The following is a 17,941-nucleotide window of genomic DNA, read 5'->3' on the forward strand; positions in this document are numbered from 1 at the left end:
AGTCTGTCTGAGTCCGGATGGTACAACTGTGAGGCCCGAAACACAGAGGGAAACCAGACGGCTGCTGTGGAGGTCAAAGTTCACGGTGAGAGTGGAGCTCCTGCTTTTATTTAGTAGAAGTGTTGTGTAGACTCCGCCTCCTCCATGATTACCTGTCACTAGGATTGACTCACCTGTTTGATCCTCCCACAGCCCCACCCACCAACACCTCCCTCTCAGTGAGTCCAGGTGAGGAGGTCGTGGAAGGTCAACAGGTGACGTTTACCTGTCGCTCAGAGGGAGCTCCGCCCCCCACGCTGGTGTTGAGGAGAGAAGGGGTGGAGCTTAAGAGGAGTGACTCCGCCTCCTCCTCGCTGTCCTTCAGCCTCTCCTCCGCTCAGCTCGGAGACTCCGCCCATTACCAGTGTGAATCCACCAACCAGTACGGATCTGAGCTGGTCAGCGGCTCGCTCACAGTCAGAGGTACTGCAGACTTTTATTTTGGTAACTTGTCAGTTTATAGTGGACTTTTCAAAATAAAGGTCATGAGACACTTAGAATAATCCAGATTCTTCCTCCTGGTGTCAGCTCACCCTCTGCAGGTGGAGCTGGGGGGTCCGCTCCCTGCAGCAGAGCGGGGTTCAGGTCTGGTCATCTCCTGCAGAGCCTCTGGGTGTCTCGACCCCCCCACCCTCACCTGGAGGAGGACAGGTGAGGAGGGCGCAGTCCTCCAGAGGACGCAGCAGCAGGACTCGCTGTCCCTGCTCCACCTGCAGGACCTGGACCTTCAGGACCGAGGAGGATACACCTGTGAGGCCCTGTGTGACTCTGTGATCAGGACCGCAGACACCTGGGTCCAGGTCTACTGTGAGTCTGACACACCTTCATATTTACAGGCTCTGAGTTTCTCAGGGTCTTTGACTGACATCAGGGATTTGACCTTTGAACTCTGAACGGATAAATACTGGACAAAAAACTGTTCCCCCACTGGAGAATCATTGGGGGGGGGGGGGGTCAGCATGGTGGCGCACTCAGGGATGCTGTGTTTGGACAGAGGGGGTCAAAGGTCACAGAACACAACCAAATACACACACAGATCTGTTTTTAATCTGAGTTCTGACACACAGGATGTGACACAACAGGGGAGAAGAAACCAAAATATGTCCTCCCTCACACACACACACACACACACACACACACACACACACACACACACACACACACACACACACACACACACACACACAAATACCTCCCCCCCCCCCCCCCCCCCGCTGTACACTCACTTCAGCTCAGTCAGATCCTCCCCCACAGAGATACAGTGTCTCATAACACATCAAACATCTCTCTTCTTCTCCTGTTAAATATCTGACTCTTCTTCTCCTGTTAAATATCTGACTCTTCTACTGATAAATATCTGACTCTTCTACTGATAAATATCTGACTCTTCTACTGATAAATATCTGACTCTTCTCCTGTTAAATATCTGACTCTTCTACTGATAAATATCTGACTCTTCTACTGATAAATATCTGACTCTTCGACTGATAAATATCTGACTCTTCTCCTGTTAAATATCTGACTCTTCTACTGATAAATATCTGACTCTTCTTCGACTGATATATATCTGACTCTTCTACTGTTAAATATCTGACTCTTCCAATGATAAATATCTGACTTTTCTACTGTGAAATATCTGACTCCTCTACTGATAAATATCTGACTCTTCTTCTACTGTTAAATATCTGACTCTTCTTCTACTGATAAATATCTGACTCTTCTCCTGTTAAATATCTGACTCTTCTTCTCCTGATGAATATCTGACTCTTCTGCTGATAAATATCTGACTCTTCTTCTAATAAATATCCAACTCTTCTTCTACTGATAAATATCTGACTCTTCTACTGATAAATATCTGACTCTTCTAATAAATATCCGACTCTTCTTCTACTGTTAAATATCTGACTCTTCTTGTCCTGATAAATATCTGACTCTTCTACTGTGAAATATCTGACTCTTCTTCTCCTGTTAAATATCTGACTCTTCTTCTCCTGATAAATATCTGACTCTTCTACTGATAAATATCTGACTCTTCTTTTACTGTTAAATATCTGACTCGTCTTCCACTGATAAATATCTGACTCTTCTACTGATAAATATCTGACTCTTCTTGTCCTGATAAATATCTGACTCTTCTACTGTTAAATATCTGACTCTTCTTCTACTGTTAAATATCTGACTCTTCTTCTCCTGTTAAATATCTGACTCTTCTTCTCCTGATAAATATCTGACTCTTCTACTGATAAATATCTGACTCTTCTTCTACTGTTAAATATCTGACTCTTCTTTTACTGATAAATATCTGACTCTTCTTCTACTGATAAATATCTGACTCTTCTACTGATAAATATCTGACTCTTCTACTGATAAATATCTGACTTTTCTACTGTTAAATATCTGACTCGTCTACTGTTAAATATCTGACTCTTCTTCTACTAAAAAATATCTGACTTTTCTACTGATAAATATCTGACTCTTCTTCTACTGTTAAATATCTGATTCTTCTACTGTAAAATATCTGACTCTTCTTCTACTGATAAATATCTGACTCTTCTTCGACTGATATATATCTGACTCTTCTACTGTTAAATATCTGACTCTTCCACTGATAAATATCTGACTTTTCTACTGTGAAATATCTGACTCCTCTACTGATAAATATCTGACTCCTCTACTGATAAATATCTGACTCTTCTTCTACTGTTAAATATCTGACTCTTCTTCTACTGATAAATATCTGACTCTTCTCCTGTTAAATATCTGACTCTTCTTCTCCTGATGAATATCTGACTCTTCTGCTGATAAATATCTGACTCTTCTTCTAATAAATATCCAACTCTTCTTCTACTGATAAATATCTGACTCTTCTACTGATAAATATCTGACTCTTCTAATAAATATCCGACTCTTCTTCTACTGTTGAATATCTGACTCTTCTTCTCCTGTTAAATATCTGACTCTTCTTCTCCTGATAAATATCTGACTCTTCTACTGATAAATATCTGACTCTTCTTCTACTGTTAAATATCTGACTCTTCTTCTCCTGATAAATATCTGACTCTTCTACTGATAAATATCTGACTCTTCTTCTACTGTTAAATATCTGACTCTTCTTCTACTGATAAATATCTGACTCTTCTAATAAATATCCGACTCTTCTTCTACTGTTAAATATCTGATTCCTCTACTGATAAATATCTGACTCTTCTTTTACTGTTAAATATCTGACTTGTCTTCCACTGATAAATATCTGACTCTTCTCCTGTTAAATATCTGACTCTTCTTCTCCTGATAAATATCTGACTCTTCTACTGATAAATATCTGACTCTTCTACTGATAAATATCTGACTCTTCTACTGATAAATATCTGACTCTTCTAATAAATATCCGACTCTTCTTCTACTGTTGAATATCTGACTCTTCTTCTCCTGTTAAATATCTGACTCTTCTTCTCCTGATAAATATCTGACTCTTCTACTGATAAATATCTGACTCTTCTTCTACTGTTAAATATCTGACTCTTCTTCTCCTGATAAATATCTGACTCTTCTACTGATAAATATCTGACTCTTCTTCTACTGTTAAATATCTGACTCTTCTTCTACTGATAAATATCTGACTCTTCTAATAAATATCCGACTCTTCTTCTACTGTTAAATATCTGATTCCTCTACTGATAAATATCTGACTCTTCTACTGATAAATATCTGACTCTTCTTCTACTGTTAAATATCTGACTCTTCTTCTACTGATAAATATCTGACTCTTCTAATAAATATCCGACTCTTCTTCTACTGTTAAATATCTGATTCCTCTACTGATAAATATCTGACTCTTCTTTTACTGTTAAATATCTGACTTGTCTTCCACTGATAAATATCTGACTCTTCTCCTGTTAAATATCTGACTCTTCTTCTCCTGATAAATATCTGACTCTTCTACTGATAAATATCTGACTCTTCTACTGATAAATATCTGACTCTTCTACTGATAAATATCTGACTCTTCTAATAAATATCCGACTCTTCTTCTACTGTTGAATATCTGACTCTTCTTCTCCTGTTAAATATCTGACTCTTCTTCTCCTGATAAATATCTGACTCTTCTACTGATAAATATCTGACTCTTCTTCTACTGTTAAATATCTGACTCTTCTTCTCCTGATAAATATCTGACTCTTCTACTGATAAATATCTGACTCTTCTTCTACTGTTAAATATCTGACTCTTCTTCTACTGATAAATATCTGACTCTTCTAATAAATATCCGACTCTTCTTCTACTGTTAAATATCTGATTCCTCTACTGATAAATATCTGACTCTTCTTTTACTGTTAAATATCTGACTTGTCTTCCACTGATAAATATCTGACTCTTCTCCTGTTAAATATCTGACTCTTCTTCTCCTGATAAATATCTGACTCTTCTACTGATAAATATCTGACTCTTCTTCTACTGTTAAATATCTGACTCTTCTTCTACTGATAAATATCTGACTCTTCTAATAAATATCCGACTCTTCTTCTACTGTTAAATATCTGATTCCTCTACTGATAAATATCTGACTCTTCTACTGATAAATATCTGACTCTTCTACTGATAAATATCTGACTCTTCTCCTGTTAAATATCTGACTCTTCTTCTCCTGTTAAATATCTGACTCTTCTCCTGTTAAATATCTGACTCTTCTACTGATAAATATCTGACTCTTCTACTGATAAATATCTGACTCTTCTACTGATAAATATCTGACTCTTCTTCGACTGATATATATCTGACTCTTCTACTGTTAAATATCTGACTCTTCCACTGATAAATATCTGACTTTTCTACTGTGAAATATCTGACTCCTCTACTGATAAATATCTGACTCTTCTTCTACTGTTAAATATCTGACTCTTCTTCTACTGATAAATATCTGACTCTTCTCCTGTTAAATATCTGACTCTTCTTCTCCTGATGAATATCTGACTCTTCTGCTGATAAATATCTGACTTTTCTACTGTGAAATATCTGACTCCTCTACTGATAAATATCTGACTCTTCTTCTACTGTTAAATATCTGACTCTTCTTCTACTGATAAATATCTGACTCTTCTCCTGTTAAATATCTGACTCTTCTGCTGATAAATATCTGACTTTTCTACTGTGAAATATCTGACTCCTCTACTGATAAATATCTGACTCTTCTTCTACTGTTAAATATCTGACTCTTCTTGTCCTGATAAATATCTGACTCTTCTACTGTGAAATATCTGACTCTTCTTCTCCTGTTAAATATCTGACTCTTCTTCTCCTGATAAATATCTGACTCTTCTACTGATAAATATCTGACTCTTCTTTTACTGTTAAATATCTGACTCGTCTTCCACTGATAAATATCTGACTCTTCTACTGATAAATATCTGACTCTTCTTGTCCTGATAAATATCTGACTCTTCTACTGTTAAATATCTGACTCTTCTTCTACTGTTAAATATCTGACTCTTCTTCTCCTGTTAAATATCTGACTCTTCTTCTCCTGATAAATATCTGACTCTTCTACTGATACATATCTGACTCTTCTTCTACTGTTAAATATCTGACTCTTCTTCTACTGATAAATATCTGACTCTTCTTCTACTGATAAATATCTGACTCTTCTACTGATAAATATCTGACTCTTCTACTGATAAATATCTGACTTTTCTACTGTTAAATATCTGACTCGTCTACTGTTAAATATCTGACTCTTCTTCTACTAAAAAATATCTGACTTTTCTACTGATAAATATCTGACTCTTCTTCTACTGTTAAATATCTGATTCTTCTACTGTAAAATATCTGACTCTTCTTCTACTGATAAATATCTGACTCTTCTTCGACTGATATATATCTGACTCTTCTACTGTTAAATATCTGACTCTTCCACTGATAAATATCTGACTTTTCTACTGTGAAATATCTGACTTTTCTACTGATAAATATCTGACTCTTCTTCTACTGTTAAATATCTGATTCTTCTACTGTAAAATATCTGACTCTTCTTCTACTGATAAATATCTGACTCTTCTTCGACTGATATATATCTGACTCTTCTACTGTTAAATATCTGACTCTTCCACTGATAAATATCTGACTTTTCTACTGTGAAATATCTGACTCCTCTACTGATAAATATCTGACTCCTCTACTGATAAATATCTGACTCTTCTTCTACTGTTAAATATCTGACTCTTCTTCTACTGATAAATATCTGACTCTTCTCCTGTTAAATATCTGACTCTTCTTCTCCTGATGAATATCTGACTCTTCTGCTGATAAATATCTGACTCTTCTTCTAATAAATATCCAACTCTTCTTCTACTGATAAATATCTGACTCTTCTACTGATAAATATCTGACTCTTCTAATAAATATCCGACTCTTCTTCTACTGTTAAATATCTGACTATTCTTGTCCTGATGAATATCTGACTCTTCTACTGTGAAATATCTGACTCTTCTTCTCCTGTTAAATATCTGACTCTTCTTCTCCTGATAAATATCTGACTCTTCTACTGATAAATATCTGACTCTTCTTTTACTGTTAAATATCTGACTCTTCTTCTCCTGTTAAATATCTGACTCTTCTTCTCCTGATAAATATCTGACATTTCTACTGATAAATATCTGACTCGTCTACTGTTAAATATCTGACTCTTCTTCTACTAATAAATATCTGACTTTTCTACTGATAAATATCTGACTCTTCTTCTACTGTTAAATATCGGATTCTTCTACTGTTAAATATCTGACTCTACTTCTACTGATAAATATCTGACTCTTCTTCGACTGCTAAATATCTGACTCTTCTCCTGTTAAATATCTGACTCTTCTACTGATAAATATCTGACTTTTCTACTGTGAAATATCTGACTCCTCTACTGATAAATATCTGACTCTTCTTCTACTGTTAAATATCTGACTCTTCTTCTACTGATAAATATCTGACTCTTCTACTGATAAATATCTGACTCCTCTACTGATAAATATCTGACTCTTCTTCTACTGTTAAATATCTGACTCTTCTTCTACTGATAAATATCTGACTCTTCTCCTGTTAAATATCTGACTCTTCTACTGATAAATATCTGACTCTTCTACTTATAAATATCTGACTCTTCTCCTGTTAAATATCTGACTCTTCTCCTGTTAAATATCTGACTCTTCTACTGATAAATATCTGACTCTTCTCCTGTTAAATATCTGACTCTTCTCCTGTTAAATATCTGACTCTTCTTGTTCTGATAAATATCTGACTCTTCTACTGTTAAATATCTGACTCTTCTTCTCCTGTTAAATATCTGACTCTTCTTCTCCTGATAAATATCTGACTCTTCTACTGATAAATATCTGACTCTTCTTCTACTGTTAAATATCTGACTCTTCTACTGTTAAATATCTGACTCTTCTTCTACTGTTAAATATCTGACTCTTCTTCTACAGTTAAATATCTGACTCTTCTACTGTTAAATATCTGACTCTTCTTCTACTGTTAAATATCTGACTCTTCTTCTACAGTTAAATATTTGACTCTTCTACTGTTAAATATCTGACTCTTCTACTAATAAATATCCAACTCTTCTTCTACTGTTAAATATCTGACTCTTCTTCTCCTGATAAATATCTGACTCTTCTACTGATAAATATCTGACTCTTCTTCTACTGTTAAATATCTGACTCTTCTACTGATAAATATCTGACTCTTCTTCTACTGATAAATATCTGACTCTTCTTTTACTGATAAATATCTGACTCTTCTACTGATAAATATCTGACTCTTCTTCTCCTGATAAATATCTGACTCTTCTACTGATAAATATCTGACTCTTCTTTTACTGTTAAATATCTGACTCGTCTTCCACTGATAAATATCTGACTCTTCTACTGATAAATATCTGACTCTTCTTGTCCTGATAAATATCTGACTCTTCTACTGTTAAATATCTGACTCTTCTTCTCCTGTTAAATATCTGACTCTTCTTCTCCTGATAAATATCTGACATTTCTACTGATAAATATCTGACTCGTCTACTGTTAAATATCTGACTCTTCTACTGATAAATATCTGACTTTTCTACTGTGAAATATCTGACTCCTCTACTGATAAATATCTGACTCTTCTTCTACTGTTAAATATCTGACTCTTCTTCTACTGATAAATATCTGACTCTTCTACTGATAAATATCTGACTCTTCTACTGATAAATATCTGACTCTTCTCCTGTTAAATATCTGACTCTTCTCCTGTTAAATATCTGACTCTTCTACTGATAAATATCTGACTCTTCTACTGTTAAATATCTGACTCTTCTTCTACTGTTAAATATCTGACTTGTCTTCCACTGATAAATATCTGACTCTTCTTCTACTGTTAAATATCTGACTCTTCTTCTACAGTTAAATATCTGACTCTTCTACTGTTAAATATCTGACTCTTCTTCTACTGTTAAATATCTGACTCTTCTTCTCCTGATGAATATCTGACTCTTCTACTGATAAATATCTGACTCTTCTTCTACTGTTAAATATCTGACTCCTCTACTGATAAATATCTGACTCTTCTTGTCCTGATAAATATCTGACTCTTCTTCGACTGATATATATCTGACTCTTCTACTGATATATATCTGACTCTTCTACTGATAAATATCTGACTTTTCTACTGTTAAATATCTGACTCCTCTACTGATAAATATCTGACTCTTCTTCTACTGTTAAATATCTGACTCTTCTACTGATAAATATCTGACTCTTCTTCTCCTGATAAATATTTGACTCTTCTCCTGTTAAATATCTGACTCTTCTTCTACTGATAAATATTTGACTCTTCTCCTGTTAAATATCTGACTCTTCTTCTACTGATAAATATCTGACTCTTCTACTGTTAAATATCTGACTCTTCTACTGTTAAATATCTGACTCTTCTACTGTTAAATATCTGACTCTTCTACTGTTAAATATCTGACTCTTCTCCTGATAAATATCTGACTCTTCTACTAATAAATATCTGACTCTTCTTCTACTGTTAAATATCTGACTCTTCTCCTGATAAATATCTGACTCTTCTACTAATAAATAGCTGACTCTTCTTCTACTGTTAAATATCTGACTCTTCTTCTACTGTTAAATATCTGACTCTTCTTCTACAGTTAAATATTTGACTCTTCTCCTGATAAATATCTGACTCTTCTACTAATAAATATCTGACTCTTCTTCTACTGTTAAATATCTGACTCTTCTCCTGATAAATATCTGACTCTTCTACTAATAAATAGCTGACTCTTCTTCTACTGTTAAATATCTGACTCTTCTTCTACTGTTAAATATCTGACTCTTCTTCTACAGTTAAATATTTGACTCTTCTACTGTTAAATATCTGACTCTTCTTCTCCTGATAAATATCTGACTCTTCTACTGATAAATATCTGACTCTTCTACTGATAAATATCTGACTCTTCTTCTACTGTTAAATATCTGACTCTTCTTCTACTGATAAATATCTGACTCTTCTACTGTTAAATATCTGACTCTTCTACTGTTAAATATCTGACTCTTCTACTGATAAATATCTGACTCTTCTTCTACTGTTAAATATCTGACTCTTCTTCTACTGATAAATATCTGACTCGTCTACTGTTAAATATCTGACTCTTCTTCTACTGTTAAATATCTGACTCTTCTTCTACTGTTAAATATCTGACTCGTCTACTGTTAAATATCTGACTCTTCTTCTACTGTTAAATATCTGACTCTTCTTCTACTGTTAAATATCTGACTCTTCTACTGTTAAATATCTGACTCTTCTACTGATAAATATCTGACTCTTCTTCTACTGTTAAATATCTGACTCTTCTTCTACTGATAAATATCTGACTCTTCTACTGATAAATATCTGACTCTTCTAATAAATATCCGACTCTTCTTCTACTGTTAAATATCTGACTCTTCTTGTCCTGATAAATATCTGACTCTTCTACTGATAAATATCTGACTCTTCTTCTACTGTTAAATATCTGACTCTTCTTCTACTGATAAATATCTGACTCTTCTACTGATAAATATCTGACTCTTCTAATAAATATCCGACTCTTCTTCTACTGTTAAATATCTGACTCCTCTACTGATAAATATCTGACTCTTCTACTGTTAAATATCTGACTCTTCTTCTACAGTTAAATATCTGACTCTTCTACTGTTAAATATCTGACTCTTCTTCTACTGTTAAATATCTGACTCTTCTTCTCCTGATGAATATCTGACTCTTCTACTGATAAATATCTGACTCTTCTTCTACTGTTAAATATCTGACTCCTCTACTGATAAATATCTGACTCTTCTTGTCCTGATAAATATCTGACTCTTCTTCGACTGATATATATCTGACTCTTCTACTGATAAATATCTGACTCTTCTTCTACTGTTAAATATCTGACTCTTCTTCTACTGTTAAATATCTGACTCTTCTACTGATAAATATCTGACTCTTCTTCTACTGTTAAATATCTGACTCTTCTACTGATAAATATCTGACTCTTCTTCTACTGTTAAATATCTGACTCTTCTTCTACTGTTAAATATCTGACTCTTCTTCTACTGTTAAATATCTGACTCCTCTACTGATAAATATCTGACTCTTCTTCTACTGTTAAATATCTGACTCTTCTACTGATAAATATCTGACTCTTCTACTGATAAATATCTGACTTTTCTCCTGTTAAATATCTGACTCTTCTTCTCCTGATAAATATTTGACTCTTCTCCTGTTAAATATCTGACTCTTCTTCTACTGATAAATATTTGACTCTTCTCCTGTTAAATATCTGACTCTTCTTCTACTGATAAATATCTGACTCTTCTACTGTTAAATATCTGACTCTTCTACTGTTAAATATCTGACTCTTCTTCTACTGATAAATATCTGACTCTTCTACTGTTAAATATCTGACTCTTCTACTGATAAATATCTGACTCTTCTCCTGTTAAATATCTGACTCTTCTTCTCCTGTTAAATATCTGACTCTTCTCCTGTTAAATATCTGACTCTTCTACTGATAAATATCTGACTCTTCTACTGATAAATATCTGACTCTTCTACTGATAAATATCTGACTCTTCTCCTGTAAAATATCTGACTCTTCTACTGATAAATATCTGACTCTTCTCCTGTTAAATATCTGACTCTTCTTCTACTGTTAAATATCTGACTCTTCTTCTCCTGTTAAATATCTGACTCTTCTTCTACTGATAAATATCTGACTTTTCTACTGTGAAATATCTGACTCCTCTACTGATAAATATCTGACTCTTCTTCGACTGATATATATCTGACTCTTCTACTGTTAAATATCTGACTCTTCCACTGATAAATATCTGACTTTTCTACTGTGAAATATCTGACTCCTCTACTGATAAATATCTGACTCTTCTTCTACTGTTAAATATCTGACTCTTCTTCTACTGATAAATATCTGACTCTTCTCCTGTTAAATATCTGACTCTTCTTCTCCTGATGAATATCTGACTCTTCTGCTGATAAATATCTGACTTTTCTACTGTGAAATATCTGACTCCTCTACTGATAAATATCTGACTCTTCTTCTACTGTTAAATATCTGACTCTTCTTCTACTGATAAATATCTGACTCTTCTCCTGTTAAATATCTGACTCTTCTGCTGATGAATATCTGACTCTTCTGCTGATAAATATCTGACTTTTCTACTGTGAAATATCTGACTCCTCTACTGATAAATATCTGACTCTTCTTCTACTGTTAAATATCTGACTCTTCTTGTCCTGATAAATATCTGACTCTTCTACTGTGAAATATCTGACTCTTCTTCTCCTGTTAAATATCTGACTCTTCTTCTCCTGATAAATATCTGACTCTTCTACTGATAAATATCTGACTCTTCTTCTCCTGATGAATATCTGACTCTTCTGCTGATAAATATCTGACTTTTCTACTGTGAAATATCTGACTCCTCTACTGATAAATATCTGACTCTTCTTCTACTGTTAAATATCTGACTCTTCTTCTACTGATAAATATCTGACTCTTCTTCTACTGATAAATATCTGACTCTTCTACTGATAAATATCTGACTCTTCTACTGATAAATATCTGACTTTTCTACTGTTAAATATCTGACTCGTCTACTGTTAAATATCTGACTCTTCTTCTACTAAAAAATATCTGACTTTTCTACTGATAAATATCTGACTCTTCTTCTACTGTTAAATATCTGATTCTTCTACTGTAAAATATCTGACTCTTCTTCTACTGATAAATATCTGACTCTTCTTCGACTGATATATATCTGACTCTTCTACTGTTAAATATCTGACTCTTCCACTGATAAATATCTGACTTTTCTACTGTGAAATATCTGACTTTTCTACTGATAAATATCTGACTCTTCTTCTACTGTTAAATATCTGATTCTTCTACTGTAAAATATCTGACTCTTCTTCTACTGATAAATATCTGACTCTTCTTCGACTGATATATATCTGACTCTTCTACTGTTAAATATCTGACTCTTCCACTGATAAATATCTGACTTTTCTACTGTGAAATATCTGACTCCTCTACTGATAAATATCTGACTCCTCTACTGTGAAATATCTGACTCTTCTTCTACTGTTAAATATCTGACTCTTCTTCTCCTGATAAATATCTGACTCTTCTCCTGTTAAATATCTGACTCTTCTTCTCCTGATGAATATCTGACTCTTCTGCTGATAAATATCTGACTCTTCTTCTAATAAATATCCAACTCTTCTTCTACTGATAAATATCTGACTCTTCTACTGATAAATATCTGACTCTTCTAATAAATATCCGACTCTTCTTCTACTGTTAAATATCTGACTCTTCTTGTCCTGATGAATATCTGACTCTTCTACTGTGAAATATCTGACTCTTCTTCTCCTGTTAAATATCTGACTCTTCTTCTCCTGATAAATACCTGACTCTTCTACTGATAAATATCTGACTCTTCTTTTACTGTTAAATATCTGACTCTTCTTCTCCTGTTAAATATCTGACTCTTCTTCTCCTGATAAATATCTGACATTTCTACTGATAAATATCTGACTCGTCTACTGTTAAATATCTGACTCTTCTTCTACTAATAAATATCTGACTTTTCTACTGATAAATATCTGACTCTTCTTCTACTGTTAAATATCGGATTCTTCTACTGTTAAATATCTGACTCTACTTCTACTGATAAATATCTGACTCTTCTTCGACTGCTAAATATCTGACTCTTCTCCTGTTAAATATCTGACTCTTCTACTGATAAATATCTGACTTTTCTACTGTGAAATATTTGACTCCTCTACTGATAAATATCTGACTCTTCTTCTACTGTTAAATATCTGACTCTTCTTCTACTGATAAATATCTGACTCTTCTACTGATAAATATCTGACTCTTCTACTGATAAATATCTGACTCTTCTCCTGTTAAATATCTGACTCTTCTACTGATAAATATCTGACTCTTCTACTGATAAATATCTGACTCTTCTCCTGTTAAATATCTGACTCTTCTCCTGTTAAATATCTGACTCTTCTACTGATAAATATCTGACTCTTCTCCTGTTAAATATCTGACTCTTCTCCTGTTAAATATCTGACTCTTCTTGTTCTGATAAATATCTGACTCTTCTACTGTTAAATATCTGACTCTTCTTCTCCTGATAAATATCTGACTCTTCTACTGATAAATATCTGACTCTTCTTCTACTGTTAAATATCTGACTCTTCTTCTACAGTTAAATATTTGACTCTTCTACTGTTAAATATCTGACTCTTCTACTAATAAATATCCAACTCTTCTTCTACTGTTAAATATCTGACTCTTCTTCTCCTGATAAATATCTGACTCTTCTACTGATAAATATCTGACTCTTCTTCTACTGTTAAATATCTGACTCTTCTACTGATAAATATCTGACTCTTCTTCTACTGATAAATATCTGACTCTTCTTTTACTGATAAATATCTGACTCTTCTACTGATAAATATCTGACTCTTCTTCTCCTGATAAATATCTGACTCTTCTACTGATAAATATCTGACTCTTCTTTTACTGTTAAATATCTGACTCTTCTACTGTTAAATATCTGACTCTTCTTCTCCTGTTAAATATCTGACTCTTCTTCTCCTGATAAATATCTGACATTTCTACTGATAAATATCTGACTCGTCTACTGTTAAATATCTGACTCTTCTTCTACTAATAAATATCTGACTTTTCTACTGATAAATATCTGACTCTTCTTCTACTGTTAAATATCGGATTCTTCTACTGTTAAATATCTGACTCTACTTCTACTGATAAATATCTGACTCTTCTTCGACTGCTAAATATCTGACTCTTCTCCTGTTAAATATCTGACTCTTCTACTGATAAATATCTGACTTTTCTACTGTGAAATATCTGACTCCTCTACTGATAAATATCTGACTCTTCTTCTACTGTTAAATATCTGACTCTTCTTCTACTGATAAATATCTGACTCTTCTACTGATAAATATCTGACTCTTCTACTGATAAATATCTGACTCTTCTCCTGTTAAATATCTGACTCTTCTCCTGTTAAATATCTGACTCTTCTACTGATAAATATCTGACTCTTCTCCTGTTAAATATCTGACTCTTCTCCTGTTAAATATCTGACTCTTCTTGTTCTGATAAATATCTGACTCTTCTACTGTTAAATATCTGACTCTTCTTCTCCTGTTAAATATCTGACTCTTCTTCTCCTGATAAATATCTGACTCTTCTACTGATAAATATCTGACTCTTCTTCTACTGTTAAATATCTGACTCTTCTACTGTTAAATATCTGACTCTTCTTCTACTGTTAAATATCTGACTCTTCTTCTACTGTTAAATATCTGACTCTTCTTCTACTGATAAATATCTGACTCTTCTACTGTTAAATATCTGACTCTTCTTCTACTGTTAAATATCTGACTCTTCTTCTACTGATAAATATCTGACTTTTCTACTGTTAAATATCTGACTCTTCTTCTACTGTTAAATATCTGACTCTTCTTCTACTGTTAAATATCTGACTCGTCTACTGTTAAATATCTGACTCTTCTTCTACTGTTAAATATCTGACTCTTCTTCTACTGTTAAATATCTGACTCTTCTACTGTTAAATATCTGACTCTTCTACTGTTAAATATCTGACTCTTCTTCTACTGATAAATATCTGACTCTTCTACTGATAAATATCTGACTCTTCTAATAAATATCCGACTCTTCTTCTACTGTTAAATATCTGACTCTTCTTGTCCTGATAAATATCTGACTCTTCTACTGATAAATATCTGACTCTTCTTCTACTGTTAAATATCTGACTCTTCTTCTACTGATAAATATCTGACTCTTCTAATAAATATCCGACTCTTCTTCTACTGTTAAATATCTGACTCCTCTACTGATAAATATCTGACTCTTCTACTGATAAATATCTGACTCTTCTTGTCCTGATAAATATCTGACTCTTCTACTGTTAAATATCTGACTCTTCTTCTACTGTTAAATATCTGACTTGTCTTCCACTGATAAATATCTGACTCTTCTTCTACTGTTAAATATCTGACTCTTCTTCTACAGTTAAATATCTGACTCTTCTACTGTTAAATATCTGACTCTTCTTCTACTGTTAAATATCTGACTCTTCTTCTCCTGATGAATATCTGACTCTTCTACTGATAAATATCTGACTCTTCTTCTACTGTTAAATATCTGACTCCTCTACTGATAAATATCTGACTCTTCTTGTCCTGATAAATATCTGACTCTTCTTCGACTGATATATATCTGACTCTTCTACTGATATATATCTGACTCTTCTACTGATAAATATCTGACTTTTCTACTGTTAAATATCTGACTCCTCTACTGATAAATATCTGACTCTTCTTCTACTGTTAAATATCTGACTCTTCTACTGATAAATATCTGACTCTTCTTCTCCTGATAAATATTTGACTCTTCTCCTGTTAAATATCTGACTCTTCTTCTACTGATAAATATTTGACTCTTCTCCTGTTAAATATCTGACTCTTCTTCTACTGATAAATATCTGACTCTTCTACTGTTAAATATCTGACTCTTCTACTGTTAAATATCTGACTCTTCTACTGTTAAATATCTGACTCTTCTACTGTTAAATATCTGACTCTTCTCCTGATAAATATCTGACTCTTCTACTAATAAATATCTGACTCTTCTTCTACTGTTAAATATCTGACTCTTCTCCTGATAAATATCTGACTCTTCTACTAATAAATAGCTGACTCTTCTTCTACTGTTAAATATCTGACTCTTCTTCTACTGTTAAATATCTGACTCTTCTTCTACAGTTAAATATTTGACTCTTCTCCTGATAAATATCTGACTCTTCTACTAATAAATATCTGACTCTTCTTCTACTGTTAAATATCTGACTCTTCTCCTGATAAATATCTGACTCTTCTACTAATAAATAGCTGACTCTTCTTCTACTGTTAAATATCTGACTCTTCTTCTACTGTTAAATATCTGACTCTTCTTCTACAGTTAAATATTTGACTCTTCTACTGTTAAATATCTGACTCTTCTTCTCCTGATAAATATCTGACTCTTCTACTGATAAATATCTGACTCTTCTACTGATAAATATCTGACTCTTCTTCTACTGTTAAATATCTGACTCTTCTTCTACTGATAAATATCTGACTCTTCTACTGTTAAATATCTGACTCTTCTACTGTTAAATATCTGACTCTTCTACTGATAAATATCTGACTCTTCTTCTACTGTTAAATATCTGACTCTTCTTCTACTGATAAATATCTGACTCGTCTACTGTTAAATATCTGACTCTTCTTCTACTGTTAAATATCTGACTCTTCTTCTACTGTTAAATATCTGACTCGTCTACTGTTAAATATCTGACTCTTCTTCTACTGTTAAATATCTGACTCTTCTTCTACTGTTAAATATCTGACTCTTCTACTGTTAAATATCTGACTCTTCTACTGATAAATATCTGACTCTTCTTCTACTGTTAAATATCTGACTCTTCTTCTACTGATAAATATCTGACTCTTCTACTGATAAATATCTGACTCTTCTAATAAATATCCGACTCTTCTTCTACTGTTAAATATCTGACTCTTCTTGTCCTGATAAATATCTGACTCTTCTACTGATAAATATCTGACTCTTCTTCTACTGTTAAATATCTGACTCTTCTTCTACTGATAAATATCTGACTCTTCTACTGATAAATATCTGACTCTTCTAATAAATATCCGACTCTTCTTCTACTGTTAAATATCTGACTCCTCTACTGATAAATATCTGACTCTTCTACTGTTAAATATCTGACTCTTCTTCTACAGTTAAATATCTGACTCTTCTACTGTTAAATATCTGACTCTTCTTCTACTGTTAAATATCTGACTCTTCTTCTCCTGATGAATATCTGACTCTTCTACTGATAAATATCTGACTCTTCTTCTACTGTTAAATATCTGACTCCTCTACTGATAAATATCTGACTCTTCTTGTCCTGATAAATATCTGACTCTTCTTCGACTGATATATATCTGACTCTTCTACTGATAAATATCTGACTCTTCTTCTACTGTTAAATATCTGACTCTTCTTCTACTGTTAAATATCTGACTCTTCTACTGATAAATATCTGACTCTTCTTCTACTGTTAAATATCTGACTCTTCTACTGATAAATATCTGACTCTTCTTCTACTGTTAAATATCTGACTCTTCTTCTACTGTTAAATATCTGACTCTTCTTCTACTGTTAAATATCTGACTCCTCTACTGATAAATATCTGACTCT

The 17,941-nt window shown here is 33.4% G+C and overlaps 1 protein-coding gene across 2 annotated transcripts in view; it reads left to right on the forward strand.

Annotated features, from left to right (window-relative positions):
* Nucleotides 1-17,941, forward strand: part of vcam1b (vascular cell adhesion molecule 1b) — a 53,648-nt gene that overhangs the window by 3,999 nt on the left and 31,708 nt on the right. For both annotated transcript variants that reach the window (XM_065956377.1, XM_065956378.1), the window contains exons 4-6: nucleotides 1-85; nucleotides 193-462; nucleotides 568-846. The exon at nucleotides 1-85 is cut by the window's left edge and continues 176 nt beyond it. In XM_065956377.1, the coding sequence (XP_065812449.1) occupies nucleotides 1-85; nucleotides 193-462; nucleotides 568-846 (634 nt within the window). The remainder of the gene's footprint in view (nucleotides 86-192; nucleotides 463-567; nucleotides 847-17,941) is intronic.

The sequence above is a fragment of the Labrus bergylta genome, chromosome 6 (assembly GCF_963930695.1).
Source record: "Labrus bergylta chromosome 6, fLabBer1.1, whole genome shotgun sequence".
In the NCBI taxonomy this organism is placed as follows: domain Eukaryota; kingdom Metazoa; phylum Chordata; class Actinopteri; order Labriformes; family Labridae; genus Labrus; species Labrus bergylta.